This window comes from Caretta caretta, chromosome 6 (genome assembly GCF_965140235.1).
Source record: "Caretta caretta isolate rCarCar2 chromosome 6, rCarCar1.hap1, whole genome shotgun sequence".
Lineage (NCBI taxonomy): Eukaryota > Metazoa > Chordata > Testudines > Cheloniidae > Caretta > Caretta caretta.
In genome coordinates this window covers 70,644,654-70,661,396 of record NC_134211.1, presented here as the reverse complement: position 1 = coordinate 70,661,396, position 16,743 = coordinate 70,644,654, and the positions used below count along the sequence as shown (strand labels likewise).

The following is a 16,743-nucleotide window of genomic DNA, read 5'->3' as shown; positions in this document are numbered from 1 at the left end:
TCCCTCCACGATCTCTGTAGGTCTTATTAAGAAGATGAGGCAGTCTTGTGGGAAATAGCAGAGCCAAGCGCTGACCCCATAGGTTGTTGCATTGAGCTGAGAGCGTTTAACACCCCCCCTGCAACCCTCACATATTCTAACTCAAGCAGATCCAGCAAGTGGCAGATTGCAGTCAGTGAATGAGCCTGCCTCCCATGCTTGGAAGAAAGGTCATAATCAGAGAGCCTTTCAGCAGGAACCCTCTTCCTCCCTCAGATTCATCTTTTCAGCAGCCTCCGTCCTCCAGCTTGTTTCTTCCCGCTTAGTCCCCAACCCTTCTGCTGGATTCTGTCTCTCCCCCACCCTCAGAGTGGTTGGGAGGCCCCAAGATTTTGATTGGAATGGTTTAAACAACTGTGGTTCTAATAAACTAAGATCTTTGGGACAGGGACTACATCTTCCTTTGTGCCTTGGCCAGCACAGACCACTCAGTCAGCATTTAAATACTAACTGAGCTAGTAGGAATGAGGCTAGCTTGATGCCAGAGCAACACATTGTTACCCTAAAAGAAAAGGGGTACTTGTGGCACCTTAGAGACTAACCAATTTATTTGAGCATAAGCTTTCGTGAGCTACAGCTCACTTCATTGGATGCATACTATGGACGGTGTAGAAGATCTTTTTATATACACACAAAGCATGAAAAAAAATACCTCCTCCCACCCCACTCTCCTGCTGGTAATAGCTTATCTAAAGTGATCACACAGGAGAGTGATCACTTTAGATAAGCTATTACCAGCAGGAGAGTGGGGTGGGAGGAGGTATTTTTTTTCATGCTTTGTGTGTATATAAAAAGATCTTCTACACCGTCCATAGTATGCATCCGATGAAGTGAGCTGTAGCTCACGAAAGCTTATGCTCAAATAAATTGGTTAGTCTCTAAGGTGCCACAAGTACTCCTTTTCTTTTTGCGAATACAGACTAACACGGCTGTTACACTGAAACATTGTTACCCTGAGAGGATCTAAGCGTCTCGCCCTGTGTTGAGAGTGCTGCAAAGGCAGCATTCTTAAGGAGCTGCTGCTGAGTCATGGCTGATGAGACTAGCTTGCTTCTTGTGTCACTACCAGCCCTTCTTACCCAGAGGAGTATTCACCAGGACTGGCCTTTGAGGGTGGAAGGAAGAATCTCAGGTGACTAGGAGCTCTTGGGAGATTCCCCACCCCAAACTAATCTACTGGCAGTTAAGTTAAAGAAGTGAATTGGACTGGGACTGAGGAAGGGATAATGAGCAATGCTAACAAAAATTGGGCTGGGGAACAGAGGGCAGAAAAAGGGTGGGATGGGGTGCTCCACTCACCAATAGTTTGGCACCTCCTCCTGGCCACTCTGGAGATTAGCTCATCAGGTCAACATCCATTCCCATGGTTGCATGCTGTCCTCCACCTGTCTCTCTGGGTCTGCAGTCTCTCTTACTCCATGAGCTGCTGCAGCCTCTTTGTGACTCAGCCCTGCTGTTAGGTCACCTTATGTGTTATACCCTGAAAGGGGAAATCAAAGTCTTTCCTTCCACTGTCCTAGGCAGCGTTCCCATTCACTGCCTCAGGTGCCACTCCAGTGGCTGGTAGGAGAACCCAGGCCTACCCTCTACTCTAGGTTCCACTCCAGGGACCCTCAATCCAGCAGTTCTGGGCTTCACTTTTTCAGCCCTTACTACTCCTTTCCTGGGATGCTTCCTACCACTCTTAGCTTCCCTAGGAATACGAACACCAAACCTGCCTCTCTTTTCCCAGGAAGTGATTGTCCTTCCCACTAGCAGCCCCTGTCTAGTGCCAGCTTCCTTGCTTTATAGGCCCCATCTATTCCTGCCCAGCTGAACCTGCTTGCAATCAATTCCCTGCTCCCTGGCTCTTCTTCCTCCAGGTGCAGCCTATGGAGTTAATAGGCCTATGTGGCCACCTTCACCCCCTTTCTATGTGGGATGGACACCCCCTCACAAGGGGACATAGCTCTGTTCTGAGGGCGGCTATCCAGTAGAACATTCCCATTACCCGCAGAAGGCCTCAGGCTTCTTGCCACCAGTGAAATTATGAACACAAACTTCAGTCACTCTCAAATAAGACCATTTTATTTGAACAAACATTAGACATGGTGAACAGTGGACAAAAGCAGCTCTGAGTGCAGCTTCTTTCCTGGGACAAAGCAACCCCATTGTCCGTACAGAGCTACTGAAGGGCAATACCAGCTCTCCACAGCACTCACTCTGCACTGGGGAACCAGGGAAGTCCAGCACTCCCAATGAGCTCCTGTAGGTGCTTTCACCCCTCCTCAGGCTCAGGGGGTGTTCTCCTTATCGGCCCCGTCTCCGGGTTTGTTCTTACATTATGGAAATGCACAAAGACCCAACCTGGAAGCTGAACTAGTTACACAGAAGCGCTGTCCTACACAGCTAGGAAAGAAATGCAGTAATATATCTATGGCTGAAAGTGATATTCAACTGACAGTACCCTGCCCATGGTTGTATAATGGCAAAATAACCCAGGACACCTCTCTTCAGTTCTAATTACTGATCTGTGTTCTCCATAGTTTGGCCCTGTATGACTGGATCCAGCTGAACTCAGTAACATTTCAGAAGGGCCACACCCAGTTTGCACAAAAGGGAACAATTGCAGCTATGGTCAGCTTTAATACAGGGATACAGCCAGTGGAGACTACAAGTCTCTACATGCAATGCTCCATCTTACCTGGCTGCACTGCATACTTGGGGCTCTACTCTTAGTGGACTGCACCTCTGTGTTAAAGATGAAGGTAACTGTCATCTGAGTGGTATTTAAACTATGGGTCACATTCTGGCCACCCATGTTGAATGCTGTGGTTTTTATAGTCAGCCTAGACAAGGGGTGTGTGTATAAACAACCCCCAAATGTATCCCCTGGCCTCATGTTATCTCAGAGAGAGTGTCCAAAGGCATGGTTGACTGTCAGGTGCAGAGCACCCCCTGACTCTCCAAAGCATTGCATGACAGGCCTATGATGTTCTCTACCTTGTAAACTAGATTGAAATGTCTCTGTGGAAATTTTTTTAGAACTGGAGATAAGCTCAGTAATAGGAAGGGTACGTAATCGCATTGGGAAACTGACCCTGCTCTCAGGATCATAGGGAACAGACTCACAGACAAAGTGGGCTCCTTCGCTGCAAGGGCATGGAGCAGACAGAGTGGGTGTCTTCCTATGGCAGGATCTTTAAGGGTTTCTTTTGTTTCTGACCTCAGTGGATCAAGCTGTAACTCCTGAGAACAGAGAGGAGAGCCCTGGGCCCTCAATTCTCAGCCTGCAGCCTCAAGGTTTGAACAATACAAGGGGAACTCGATTCTCTCCTGTTCTGCCGTACAGCACCTAAACTGATGGTTTTATTTGAACAAGAGGAACTGTCCATCCTGTCCCCCCACTACTTTCTCCTGAATTTTGAAACTGAGGGACAAAAATATTTTAAAAAGCAAGCTCACTAGAGTTTTCATCGTGAGCCAAATCCTACAAGTATGATAGTGGAATAACTTTTCTTCCTTCCCTTTCCCCTTCCCCTCTTTCCTCCCTTCCCTTCTCTTTACCCTTTCCTTCATTCCTCACCTTCCCCCCTCTCCTTCCTTCTCGGCTTCACTCCACATCTCTCTCTTCCTTCTATCACATGCTTTTCCTTCTCTCCCTCAACACCACTGCACTTCCCTGTTGCATTATCAACCCCTCACGGTCACAGCGTTACCTTTTTGCCTGATGTCCAGAGGTGCTAAGGCCCAGCAGTCCCACGCCTCAGCACCTCTCAACATCAGGCACAAAGGTGTCTCAAAGTGGGCACCCAAAAGGAGTGATCACTTCTGAGCATGTGGCTGTAGCACAGTCACCCTCTGTACCATGGAGCCCTCTTTAGGCGATGTTTTGCTTCAAGGATGACTGCAGCTTGCAGTGTGCTTTCCCTCAGACAGCCACTGGTCTCTTCCCAGGATATGCCTCATAGGTAAGCCCTTTCCCACATGGTAAGGTATCTTTACAAACCCACGAGCACTGCTCTATCACATCTTGATGACACTCTTCCCCCACCCCCTTTTAGTGATCAGAACTAGAGGGGAAGCATTTAAGTCCTACTTTTAAAAACTGAGCAGTCCCTATCAGACCACACAGTAGTCTCCATTAATTACCCCCTCCCTCTTCCCAACCAAGACTTTAGAACGGCCAGAATAGAGCCAGCTCTCCAGAATCCATCAAAAGGTTTACACCAGAGTTAGATTATGCTGGAACAGGATTTTGGAAGTTTTAGTTGGGTTTCAGAAATGAAACTGGTCATACTGGGCATAGTGAACCTGCTTTTTCTTTAGGACCAAGTCTGAATATATTCAAAGGCTCCCATTGATCTGGGACACCACAGGCATGTCCACCAGATGCTTAAAGCTAGAAGGACCATTTGGTAACCTGGTGCAATGGAAGTCCATTTCATGTCTCCCAGGCCTGTGACCACAACCCAGCAAGTGCCAGGACTCCAAGCCTCAACAGCTCACAGCACTCTCCTCGCAGGAGCCATAGGTGCAGTCACATGGCTCTCCAAGAAGGTGTGGGATCAGCACTGGCATGAGGTGTTTTTGCCAAACCAGCTTCAGACAAAGCAGAAGAACTTCTTCCAACGACACTTGGAGAGGGTTTTGATCCCTTTGGCTGTCATCTTCTTTTCCTGCTGGGCTTTGTGCTCCACTGCACTGACAATGGCTGTGTCAAATACTTCTTTCAGGTTCTTTTGGGTCAGTGCTGAGCACTCCACGTAGGTCTGTGCCCGGATTTTCTCTGCCAGGCCTTCAGCCTGAAGCTTGGGCACAGGCCTCCCACGGTAGCGGTCCAGGTTGATGAGGACATTGACATCATCCCGCAGGTCAGCCTGTGTCCCCACCAGGAGCACTGGCGCCTGGGGGTTGTGAGTCCGTATCTCAGGGATCCATTTCTCAGTAATGTTTTGGAAGGAGTTGGGGTTCACCACACTGAAGCAGACAAGGAAGACATCAGTGTCAGGGTAACAAAGTGATCGGAGGCAATCAAAGTCCTCCTGCAGGAGAAAAATGAGAGAGAAGATCATTGGACTGAACTCCAACAGTGTGATACTGGAGTGACTCCTTCACACGATGAATATGCTAGCAGCATCTCAGAGACAGGGCACAATGTCCCCTTCATGCCACTTCCACGTCATTCTGGAAGGCTGAGTTTCAGGGACAAGAGTCCTTGTCACATTCTGTTTAATTAGTGTCTTTACTGAATGTGTCCCTCTTTCCCAGCTGTACACTGCCCTCCCCACAAACCCTGCTAATAGCACCTGTCCCACAGACTAGTCAGAACCAAAACTGCTGATTCCCTTTTGACTGGTCTCACCTGTCCAGCTGTGTCCCAGAGCTGGATCCGAACCGGGGCTCCATCCACCAGAACCTGCACTGCAACACAGAGAGACAGAGAGGATGAGTACAGACTTGCTGCCTTTGAGACAGACACACACACACACGCACGTTCCTCTCTCCAACTCTGTTTTGTGTCCCTGGGGAGCTCTTGGAATGAATGCCCTGACTCAGTGGTAAAGTGACTCTCAGTTTTATTGCATGTGTCCACCCTGTCTGGCTATCTACCCAGTCCTCACTAAAACACCCAAACCCTGTCCTAGCAAGCACTTTGGGAAACCTGCACCAGCTTTTCTGGGGACAGTCTCTTTGGTTGCTTTGACACCTTGAGGGAGTCCTTCCAGGGCATTACTACACAAAGACCTTCGGTAGGACTGGCCTTTTAGTCAAACAGTGTCCTAGCAATAATTTGACAGTCTTCTCCCACATCCCCAAAAGATCAGTTAGGGATACATGGAATCTTGCACTTTAGGGACTGATTCCTAGTTTTTTGCACTCTGTGACTACTTGGGTATGTCTATAGTGCAATTAGATACCCATGGATGGCCGGTGCCAGCTGACTCAGAGCTTGGGCTGGAGGCCTGTTTAATTGTGGTGTAGACTTTCAGGCTTGGGCTTCAGTCTGAGCTCTCAGACTCTCCCACCCCACAGAGTCCTAGAGTCTGGGCTCCAGCCCGAGCCCGAACATCTACACTGCAATTAAACAGCTCTGCAGCCCTCATGAGTCCCATGAGCCTGAGTTGGGTTGTATAGACATATCCTTAGATCACCCTCCCTGGGGCTGGCCAGGACCCCACCTTCTCATCCAGGGCAAAGATTTGGCATTTCAAGAAAAACCTTCTCAGAGATGCTCTCTTTTAATATTGCCCCAGCTGTAGAAAGCCAAGAACATAAAACGCTGTTTTAAAGCAAAGGTGCTTAAAGGAAAAGGAATGTGATGTAGTTCTTCTGGAAGGCCCTTTCATGGCCTATCTGCACTCTGAGGCCTTGCCGCCACTAGAAAACTCCAGCGGCCTCAGATGTTTTTACCACTGTGTTGCCTACACTACACTACAGTTGTCACCATTTCTACCACCAGTGGTGAATTATGTATGCAATTTTTGCACCCACATTATTCCAAAAGTGCAGGAAGCTTTAACATGGTGTCATCAACCTTAGCCGTCTCACAGTCAGGTCCTGTTTCCCGCCCATGGAAATTCAAAGCAAAGTTGTTAGACTTCTGAGCATTTCAGACTCCACAGAGAATGGCTGGAGGAAAGGGTAGGGGCTGGGAATTGCATTAAAGTCTTGACAGCATGTCAAAATAGCACTTGTCTGCTGAAGGAAGGGAGACATCCTGTGCTAAGGTGACAATGGTGAGCACTTGACACCACCTAGCAGTATTTCTGATGTGTCATTGGCTCTGGTGGGATGGGGAGGGGAGCGGGTTTTGTTATTTTAAAGAAGCAAACTGAATCTTGTATTATTCTTCAAGTTCTTAGCTGGTGAGTGAAGTGGCAGAAACAACTGACCTCATTGTCAGTGGGGTCATAAAAGCCCTTGGGGAGAAGAATGATTCTGCTTACTGACAGAAAACTGTGAAAGAGAAAGAGAGAGAGAGAGAAGATGAACTGAAATTAAGACACCCACACACAAAGAACGAGGGAGGGAGGCACACAAGGGTGCACTGCCTCTCCTGCCAGCATATGTGAAAGCCATTGCTTCCTTGTGGCTGGAAAACAGTTGAGTGGTATTACCATATCTTAGTCCCAGAGGAGGAAGAGTAACCTGTTCCAGATCTAAAGAACGGCTGGGAATCTGAGCCCCGGTCTATGCTTAAAAGGTAGATCAACCTAGCTACGTAGGTGCCAACTCCATGGGTGCTCCGGGACTGGATCCAAATTAGATCCAGTTTGGATCCAGATCCAGTTCCAAACCCACACTTGCCCAAAGCCTGGTGGAATTTGGGTTTCCCTTTCAGGCCCATTATAAAGATGGGCCTAAACTGTGCAGTTGGGATCCAGAAAGGAACTTCCTTAAAGTTCAGGGGTGTTCTGAGGATGGATTCTGGTTCAAGCCAAATCTGTATTCATAAATGGGAAGGGTGGGAATTCTTCCATTTTCCTATATCCTATAGCTGGCGGGCTCTTCCAGGTAGGCAGAACAGGTGACTACTGAAGTTAGCAGCAATATGGTGAAGGCCTGGTTTTCAAAGGTGATGAGCACCTGCCGTTCCCTTTGAGTTCAATAAGAGCTGTGGATGCTCAGGCCACCAGTGACTGTTCAGCGTGGGACTGACTGTGGGCTGAGAACAGCCATGTCCGTATTGCAGAGAGCAGCAAGATCCCTTGAGCTAGTGCTGCCTCCTCCTTTCTGGATCATTCCTTAGCGATGGGCCCCTTCAGAAGATGCTGATACAGAAAAACTATAACACATAATTGTTGTGAATGATGGCAACCCCCTGTCCCTCTCCCCAACGCTGAACATGGTAGCGTTGAGGGAGCAGAATGAGAACGGACAATTACCCGGGTGGCATTTCTTCAGAGACCCAAGGGAATGATGGCACCTCAGACCATTTTCTAAAATTCCCCTGCACCCTGGAACAGCAGAATGTTGGTTGGTTCTTTCCAGTAGTTCTCTGGGGGAAGCCAGTAGGGCCCAGTGCAGACCAGCAGGTCTCCCATACCTCTTCACAACTGTGACTGAACTAGAGGGGCATCTGAACAAAAAAGCAACAACTCAGGGCTGAGCAGCCCTCAGCCTTGGAGGTATGTGAAACCCAGATCTGGATCCCAGCTGAGCCTTTAGTTTTGAGCTGACCTGCAAAGGAATCGCAATTGGCCTGGTGCCCTTTTGTGTTTCTTTACAATGGATAAAGGAGACCTGAAATGTTTTTTAAAGGTTTTGTTTCTGCTTGTTTTCTACGTTAGAAGTTAATAGTTTTTGAAGCTCAGCCATTGAGAGGGGAATGGATTTTTAGTCAGACTCTTTAAACTCTTCATTTTTTCATTATTCACTGCCAATGCTAACGAGCATTTTGGAGAGAGGACGTCATACTAAAGAAGCGAACATCCCTTCCCCCATCAGTTAAGGGTCTGGAGAACTAACAGTACACATTTCTGGTATTTCTAAAGGCAAAAAGAAGCAGAATTATTCTTTTTTTTTTTTTTTTAAACCCTTTCAACCCATATTTAGTCATTATAAAGTACCAAAAAAGGCACAAGCCCAATTTTAAAAAAGAAATCTTTTGCAGGTTACCATTAAACATGTCTGAGCCCTGTCTCCACTAAGGCTTGCACCACTGATGTAAAAGCAAGCAATATAGACAAAGGGGTAAGATTTTCCAAAGTGCCTAAGGGTATGTCTACATGAGGGAGACTATACTGGCGTAGCCCCATAGTATAGACACAGCCTACAGTGGAAGAGGGTTTTACACTGGTGTAGCAACACCACCTCCCCAAACAATGGCAGCTTTATCCAAGGAAGCGTTCTTCCGTCTACAGTGGGGGTTGGGTTGGCATAGCTACATCAGTCCGAGGTGTGGATTTTTGCACACTCTCACCAATGTAGCTATGTTGACCTACCTTTGAATGTACCCCAGGCCAAAGTGACTTAGGAGCCCCAATATCAAAAGCGAACTAGTTACTCAGGAGCCTAAGCCTTATTCAGAGTCACTGGGAGTTAGGCTCCTTAATGCCATAGTCCCGTTTGAAAATGGGATTTAGGCACTTTTGAAAATGTTACCCAAGACCTATTAGAAAAGGAAGGAAACTTTCTTAACCCCATAACACAGACACAGGCTGGGCTTGTAGCTGGAGAGCTGAATGTGTGAAGCTACAGCATAAGTTAAAGGTTTCAGAGTAGCAGCTGTGTTAGTCTGTATTCACAAAAAGAAAAGGAATACTAGTGGCACCTTAGAGACTAACCAATTTATTTGAGCATAAGCTTTCGTGAGCTACAGCTCGCTTCATCGAATGCATCCGATGAAGTGAGCTGTAGCTCACGAAAGCTTATGCTCAAATAAATTGGTTAGTCTCTAAGGTGCCACTAGTACTCCTTTTCTTTTACCATTAGTTAAAGTGACTGCTCAAAGTCCAGGAGAAGGCAAGAGTTAGTGGGGTGTTAACGTATCACCAGAATGTTATTTACTCTCCTGTCCCTTCAGGAGCCATGAAGGGATCAGCAGAGCTATCTCCAGACAGCAAACACCCATATCTTTTAATATGCAAAGCAAACTTTTAGCAGACAGTGTTTACTTATGTGCTCTTTAATTATGCCGTTTTTTCATTGGGGGTAAACCCCAGGTTCCAGTCTCCCTTTCCCCAGAGCAAGGGCAAGAAATCAGAGGAGACTGACTTCCACACAGCTGTCTCTTGCCCTGTATCTCTGCCCTAACCGGCTATACAACCAGAGCAATAAAATTCCAAAGCTTTACACACAGATGTCTCCCTCTCCCTATCTCTGTCATCACAACAGGAACAGAACCGGGCCATGAATTTCCAAGCGTTTTCACACAGCTGTCTTTCCCCCAGTATTTTAATCTTAAATAGGTACATAACCAGAGCAGTAAACCCCTTAGGAACCCATACGGTCACCTGTCTCCCTGCATCCCAATCCTAACCAGTGACATAAGAACACCAGTGAAAGTATATCTACACCAGTGGTGTACACAGTGGGGATACACAGAGGTCTTCCAGGGCGGTACATTAGCTCATCTAGATATTTGCCTAGTTTTACAACAAGCTACATAAAAAGCACTAGCGAAGTCAGTACAAACTAAAATTTCACATAGATGATTTGTTTATACTACTCTATATACTATACACTGAAATGTAAGTACAATATTTATATTCCAGTTGATTTATAATTATATGGTAGAAAGTGAGCAATTTTTCAGTAATAGTATGCTGTGACACTTTTGTATTTTTATGTCTGATTTTGTAAGCAAGTAGTTTTTAAGTCAGGTGAAACTTGGGGTATGCCAGACAAATGAGACTCCTGAAAGGGGTACTGTAGTCTAGAAAGGTTGAGAGCCACTGATCTACACAGCAAGTCTCAGAGATCAAGTGTACAGACTCAGGTTTGCAGGTTTCATGCTACCATGCTAAAAACAGCTGTGTAGACATTCGTCCTAGAAAGATTCTGAATCCCACCCCCACTCTGTAGGCTTCAGAGCCCTGTTGCGACATCTACCCAGCTGGGGCAGCTGATTTTAACACACTGAGACTCTCTGCTGTGGGCTGTGTAGTCATACCCTGTGAGCACCACACAGCTGTCCCTTTCCCTGGATCTCTATCCTGACCAGGGTTACAATCTTTGGGGCACAGTCTTGTCTAATTATATGTCCATGAAGCCCTCAGATACTACAGTGATGAGAGTCAGTATAAAACCTTACGATAGAAAGATCAAGGATGAAATCCTGACCCTACTGAAGTCAATGGGAGTTTTGCCACTGACTTCAGAGGGGTCAGGATTTCACCCAGAGTTGAGCACAGTTATGGGTAATATGTAATACATTCATCAATAATAACCCCTCTGAGAGTTCCATACAGCTCTACCTCCCACCTCTTGTTCATAAGGAGAGATGCAGGCAAGGCAATGAACCCCTAGATAAGTCTCTTGGCAATGTTTCAGGCCTGAAGGAACAGACTCAAGCAGAATAAACTTCCTTTCTACAGTTTTGCACAGGCTCAAGCCAAGAACGAGAGTTGCCTCCCTCATTGCGTGTGAGAGGCAAAACTGGTTTCCCTTTACAGCCTCCTGTGCAAAGCTTATGCTCAAGCCTTGTCTACACCAGGGAAGCTTTAAAAAAAAAAGTCTGTTTGGGTTCAGCTCCTGCAATGGTTAACTGTGGGAACTGATGGCTGCTGCTGAGGTTTTAAGCACTACGTTCATAGAATCATAGACTATCAGGGTTGGAAGGGACCTCAGAAGGTCATCTAGCCTAACCCCCTGCTCAAAGCAGGACCAATCCCCAGTTTTTGCCCTAGATCCCTAAATGGCCCCCTCAAGGATTGAACTCACAACCCTGGATTTAGCAGGCCAATGCTCAAACCACTGAGCTATCCCTCCCCCCTTTGACTTTATTGGTTTCCAACAGGGATAGATGACGTGGTGCTTAAAATGTTGATGGTAGCTGGTAGCCCCTCTATACTAGGACTCTCACCGTTGCTACCACTGGAGTGGTAGAACTGCACCCTTTGGAAAGATGTGTCTGAAAAACCCTAGTGTTGACAAGGCCATTGTAACAGTGAAAAAAAGGAAGAAAGTCAACCCCAGAAGGCAATAGCATGCTGGTGTCAGGCAGGATTCCCCAACAGGCACTTAAATTCCATTCCCCCTTACCTGAGAATGTGTCCAGGGCAGTGGGTTGGTACTCATCAGGGTATCCATTTGTTGTGTAGCTAATGATCAGGCTGGTCTTGCCCACAGCCCCGTCACCTACTAGGACACATTTGATGCCCAGCTGTGGGCCACTGCCCCTTGGGGTGCTGTTTCTTCGCAGGGCAGGTGAATAATCCAGCAGCTCCTGGGGGGGCATGTCTTGAACAGGAAAAAGGGGAGCAGCTCTGCTCCCCCTTCTAAAAATGTTTGGTGAATGTGAGGGGCAAGCTGCAAAACTCTGTTTAAAACAAAAGCAAAGCCAGCAAAAACCTAAAAAAGCCCCCGGCAGCCTCAGGAAACTGTCAGTGGGTAAAGCAAGACAGGAAATGAGTGTGGCTCAGCCACTATAGCCTAGGTGGAAGCTTCTTTGCCTCTGGAACTACATCCCTTGGAGTGTCTTGGAGCTGGCAAGGCAGCGGCTGCAGTGAGCTCTGTGCACTGGCCTGTGGGTCCCACCTTCTCTCCCTCTCACTAAGCTACTATTGCTTAACTTAGTTCTACACCTGTAGTGGTTTAAAAAAAGCCTGATTTGCATAGTCCAACCTCCTGTCCTGTCCTTGTAACCTGACTCTGCTTCATGGGCGTCTGAATCCACCAGCCTCTCTGCTTGCTCTCTACATTTTCTTCTCTTTCACTTACAGTTTCAGTGACTTTAGTGTTGGTGAAAGGTGGTGGCCCGACAGCCCTGCAGGGTGAAGTCCTCTACGCTCAGAACAGGTACAGCAAAAGCAGTGGCAATGCAAGTTTTTCACATTGCCTTCCCCAGGTGCCTTTACCCTGTTCTGAAGGAGAATGAGAGGGGATTTCAGCCTATAGCCCCAGAATCTTTCCTTCTGCTCAAACAAGGATGCCTATTAGTACAAAATGCAGTGGGGCTTTGTGATGTGGACACCTGTTCATTGGGAAATAAATGGAGACCAACAAATGCATATTAGGGCTTGTCTACACGTACAGCGCTGCAGAGGCGCAGCTGCACCACTGCGTCTTTAGTGAAGACGCTCCTATGCCAACGAGAGAGCTTCTCCCGTTGGTGTAGTTAATCCACCTCCATGAGAGGCGGTAACTACGTCAACGGGAGAAACTCTCCCATTGACATTGTGCTGTCTACAAGGTGGGTTAGGTCGGTATAAGTGCGTCATCCCCCTGAGTGACGTAGTTCTATCGACATAAGTTTATAGTATAGACCTGGCCTGACAAAGGCCGCTGAAAAGCCATCAAATGGCACAGACTTTCAGTCACTACCAATCTGAGCTGGATTCCAGCCATCATCCTCCAGGTGAAAGGCTCTGTTATGCATTATCAATTCCCTAATCATCATTATTATTATTATTATTATTGGTGCTTATTATTAATTATGTGCATTACTGTAGCTCCGAGGAGTCCCAGTTGTGGACCAGGATCCCATTGAGCTAGGTGCTGCACAAACAGAACAAAAAGAAGGTCCCTGCTCATCCCTCAAAACTATTTTTTTCTTCAGAAGAAACAGTGATAATGCACTTCGAAGCCCAATGCCAGTGGGCAGTGGCCCCAGCAGGGAGAGTCTGTGATTGTTGAAAAAGATTCCCACAGATGTACAGGAGCTGCAACCTTGGACAATATTGCATGGCAACAGAAAACAAATGAAAGACAGAGAGCATGACACATGTCTTATTGGGTAACTTTCTGTGCTTGGAACCAACTGAGTCCAGCTTGTATAACACAGGTGAAACCGTTGCTACGTTCTGGAAAAAGCAGGGAAACATTTTCATAGCTCTCTGGATGTGCATGGGGCTTTCCAATCTGGTCTCCCATTTGTGCATTTTTTATTCCTTTCCAGTGGTGCTCACAATGTGCTAAGCACTTTATAAATAGAGAAGAAGACACAATCCCTGCTTTGAAGAGCTCCCAATCTAAAAAAAGACAACTAAACAAACAGAGAGAGGGGAGGAGACTCAGCGGCAAAAGTAGCACTTCCACTGTTATAACACAGTAGAGAGGAACAAATTATAGAATGGTGGGAAATTTTGAGGGGAAAAGGCCAATGCGGGCAAAGATTGCACCATCAACCTTGGATATGGGGTTAAGTCCTGATATGGGAGTTGAATCCACAGCCTGCTAGGCTCGAAGTCTGAGTGCTACCAGCTAAGACCTGGCCCACCTACAACTTAAATCAACCAAGTGACATCATTCTTGTCTACAAAAAATTTCACCCCAGGCCGATGCAGTGTAGTTAGGTTGACTTAACTCTCACTGTATACGCAGCTAGGGGAACAGAAGAATTCTTCTGTCAACTTAACTACCACTGCTTGAAGGGATGGATTTACTACAGTGATGGAAAAATCCATAGGCATTGCCAGGTTTGGAAAGTACCCAAAAGCCTTTGCTCCCAGGAGCAACATTGGGCAGTGTGCCCATCTCTACCCTCACATTTTTCTTAAAATCTCCCACCATTGCATTCTCACCAGCACAACTCTGTTCATTGCAATGATAGCTAGTATAGTTAAGTTGCTGCCAGTGTTTTAATCACTGTGTTGCCTAGACCTGCTCTGAGCCGGGTTAGATGATATGGTGATTAAAATGGCAGTGGTTGATCTACATTATAGTCCCTGTATTTGTTGTGCTGATGGGAGATTTTAAGAGAAGGTTTGTCCAAACACAGGCTATGGGTCAGCTACTTCAGGAGCCCCAGAATGCATCGGTACAGTCAATACTGTAAGGTGTGCTGTTTGTGTTTCCTCCTATTGCTGATTTGAGAAACGGTACTGCTGTGTACATGCACCAAGCCATAGCAAGGAAAGGCAATGCAACAAATTGTTTCATGTGCTCAGAGTCCCTGCAGTGGTTTCTTAGCATACATTTGAAATATGAGATAACACTATGGGAGCTGTTGTGCTCTGAAAGATTTGGTGCTGCTTCCCAGAAAAAAGAAAAGGAGTACTTGTGGCGCCTTAGAGGTACCACAAGTACTCCTTTTCTTTTTGCGAATACAGACTAACATGGCTGTTACTCTGAAGCTTCCCAGAAAGAGGAAGAAGTTGAATGCAAATCAGAGGGAGTGTGAATTTCCCACAGTTAGCAAAAGTGACAACAGCAGCAGAAGGAGGAGATGAAAAGGACCTGGCAGACTTTGTTTCCCATTTGTTGTTTATCCATGGGTGGGTCTCCTATAAGATGAATTGTCTCACTGGGAGTACAGAAAATCCCCTCTCCTAAAATCTTATATTTCTCTGTGGGTCAACACTTCCCTTCTTTGTAGACAGATTTCTGACAACAGTCGACTGATGAGGCACTCACCTCCATGGGGTGAGATGCCCTGATTCTCCTGTTTAAATTATTTTTAAACTACCTTTACCAAGCAATTAATTTGTGGGAAAGAAACTGGGCAGCTCCCACAGGTTTCTTCCTCATGTCTTATCTGGCTCTGAACATATAGGTACAGCTCTGCCCGGATGGAGAGAGGATTCATACAATAGCACTCACCTGTCCTCAATTAAGAGTTTGTTTTGGTAATGAAAGTACATCCCAGTTCACAAGAGATACTGGGTTGATAGCCATGGAGACGTATGTGCTCTTTCAATGCAACAGGTATGCCATGGCAGCTGCAGTGCAAGCTGTCTCTTTAACAAAAAGAGCGGGAGTACTTGTGGCACCTTAGAGACTAACAAATTTGTTAGTCTCTAAGGTGCCACAAGTACTCCTGTTCTTTTTGCAGATACAGACTAACATGGCTGCTACTCTGAAACCTGTCTCTTTAACATGCTTCATTCCTAGCCTGCAAAGATAATCTCTCTGGGTTGGGGGGGGGGGGGAGGTGAGGGGTTGGGAGTGACTTGGTCACAGGGCTATTTCTGGCCTCTCTCCTGAGAATGCTTATTAGTACCAACTGCAATGTTTTTTTTTGTGATGCAGACACCTGCCCATTAGGAACTTAACTGAGATGACCAAACACATTTCATACAGACTACACAGACTTCATATAGTAACAGCATCAGTCATTACTAGCCTGGGCTGGAAGACTAACTGCAGCTTCAGATTAACACAAAATTGTTGCATTAAACTAAGTACAGGTTTACAATGAACTTTCGACTTACACATTTGAGTAGTGAATAGTTCTGAAGGGTGCCAAGCAAACTGATATATAGAGGCATATAATCTTATTATTAACAAAAACAGATGATTAATTAGGAGAAAAACACTGGTTTTAGCCTCAGATTCTAATTATTGTAGCCAGCTTTACAGGTGGAGCAGTCTATCTAAGGACAAAATCTAAGCCTAAGGACAAAGGGGCATCTTTACAATATTGGGAATCTGTCATGCCAAGGTCCTATATGTGTTGACCCCTTAGGATATGTCTATATGGCAGCTGGAAGTGTGCTTCCTAGCCTGGGGAAGACAAACATGCACTAGCTCTGCTCCAGCTAGCATGCTGAAAATAGCAGTGTACCGACACAAGAAATTAGGTGGGCTTGCACTCATGTGGCTTGCCCAGGGATTGGCAACCTTCGGCACGCGGCCCGCCAGGGTAAGCCCCTGGTTTGTTTACCTGCTGTGTCTGCAGGTTTGGCCGATCGTGGCTCCCACTGGCCACAGTTCACCGTTCCAGACCAATGGGGGCTGCAGGAAGCGGCATGGGCTGAGGGATGTGCTGGCCGTGGCTTCTCACAGCCCCCATTGGCCTGGAACGGCGAACTGCGGTCAGTGGGAGCCATGATCAGCCGAACCTGCGGATGCGGCAAGTAAACAAACTAGCCCAGCCTGCCAGGGGGCTTACTTTGGCGGGCCACGTGCAACAGGTGCAACAGGCACACTGCAATTTTTAACACTGTCTTGAGCAGAGCTAATTAGGGTTGCCAAGTATCTGATTGCCCAAACACCCTTGCCCCGCCCCATTCCCCAAGGCTACGCCCCTGCCCTGCCTCTGGGTATGGCCTCTGGGCTGGGGAGTGAGGCCAAGGGGTTCAGAGTGTGGGAAGGGGCTCTGGGCTGAGCCTAGGGTAG

General features: G+C 46.8%; 1 protein-coding gene across 1 annotated transcript; it reads right to left on the bottom strand.

Annotated features, from left to right (window-relative positions):
* Nucleotides 1-3,624: 3,624 nt before the first annotated feature.
* RHOV (ras homolog family member V) lies at nt 3,625-12,224 on the bottom strand. The gene is made up of 3 exons (XM_048853879.2): nt 11,728-12,224; nt 5,384-5,442; nt 3,625-5,063 (listed from the first exon to the last, which is right to left on the bottom strand). Exons 1-3 carry the CDS (start codon nt 11,921-11,923, stop codon nt 4,623-4,625), a joined length of 696 nt encoding a protein of 231 aa, XP_048709836.1. The 5' UTR covers nt 11,924-12,224; the 3' UTR covers nt 3,625-4,622.
* Nucleotides 12,225-16,743: the final 4,519 nt, after the last annotated feature.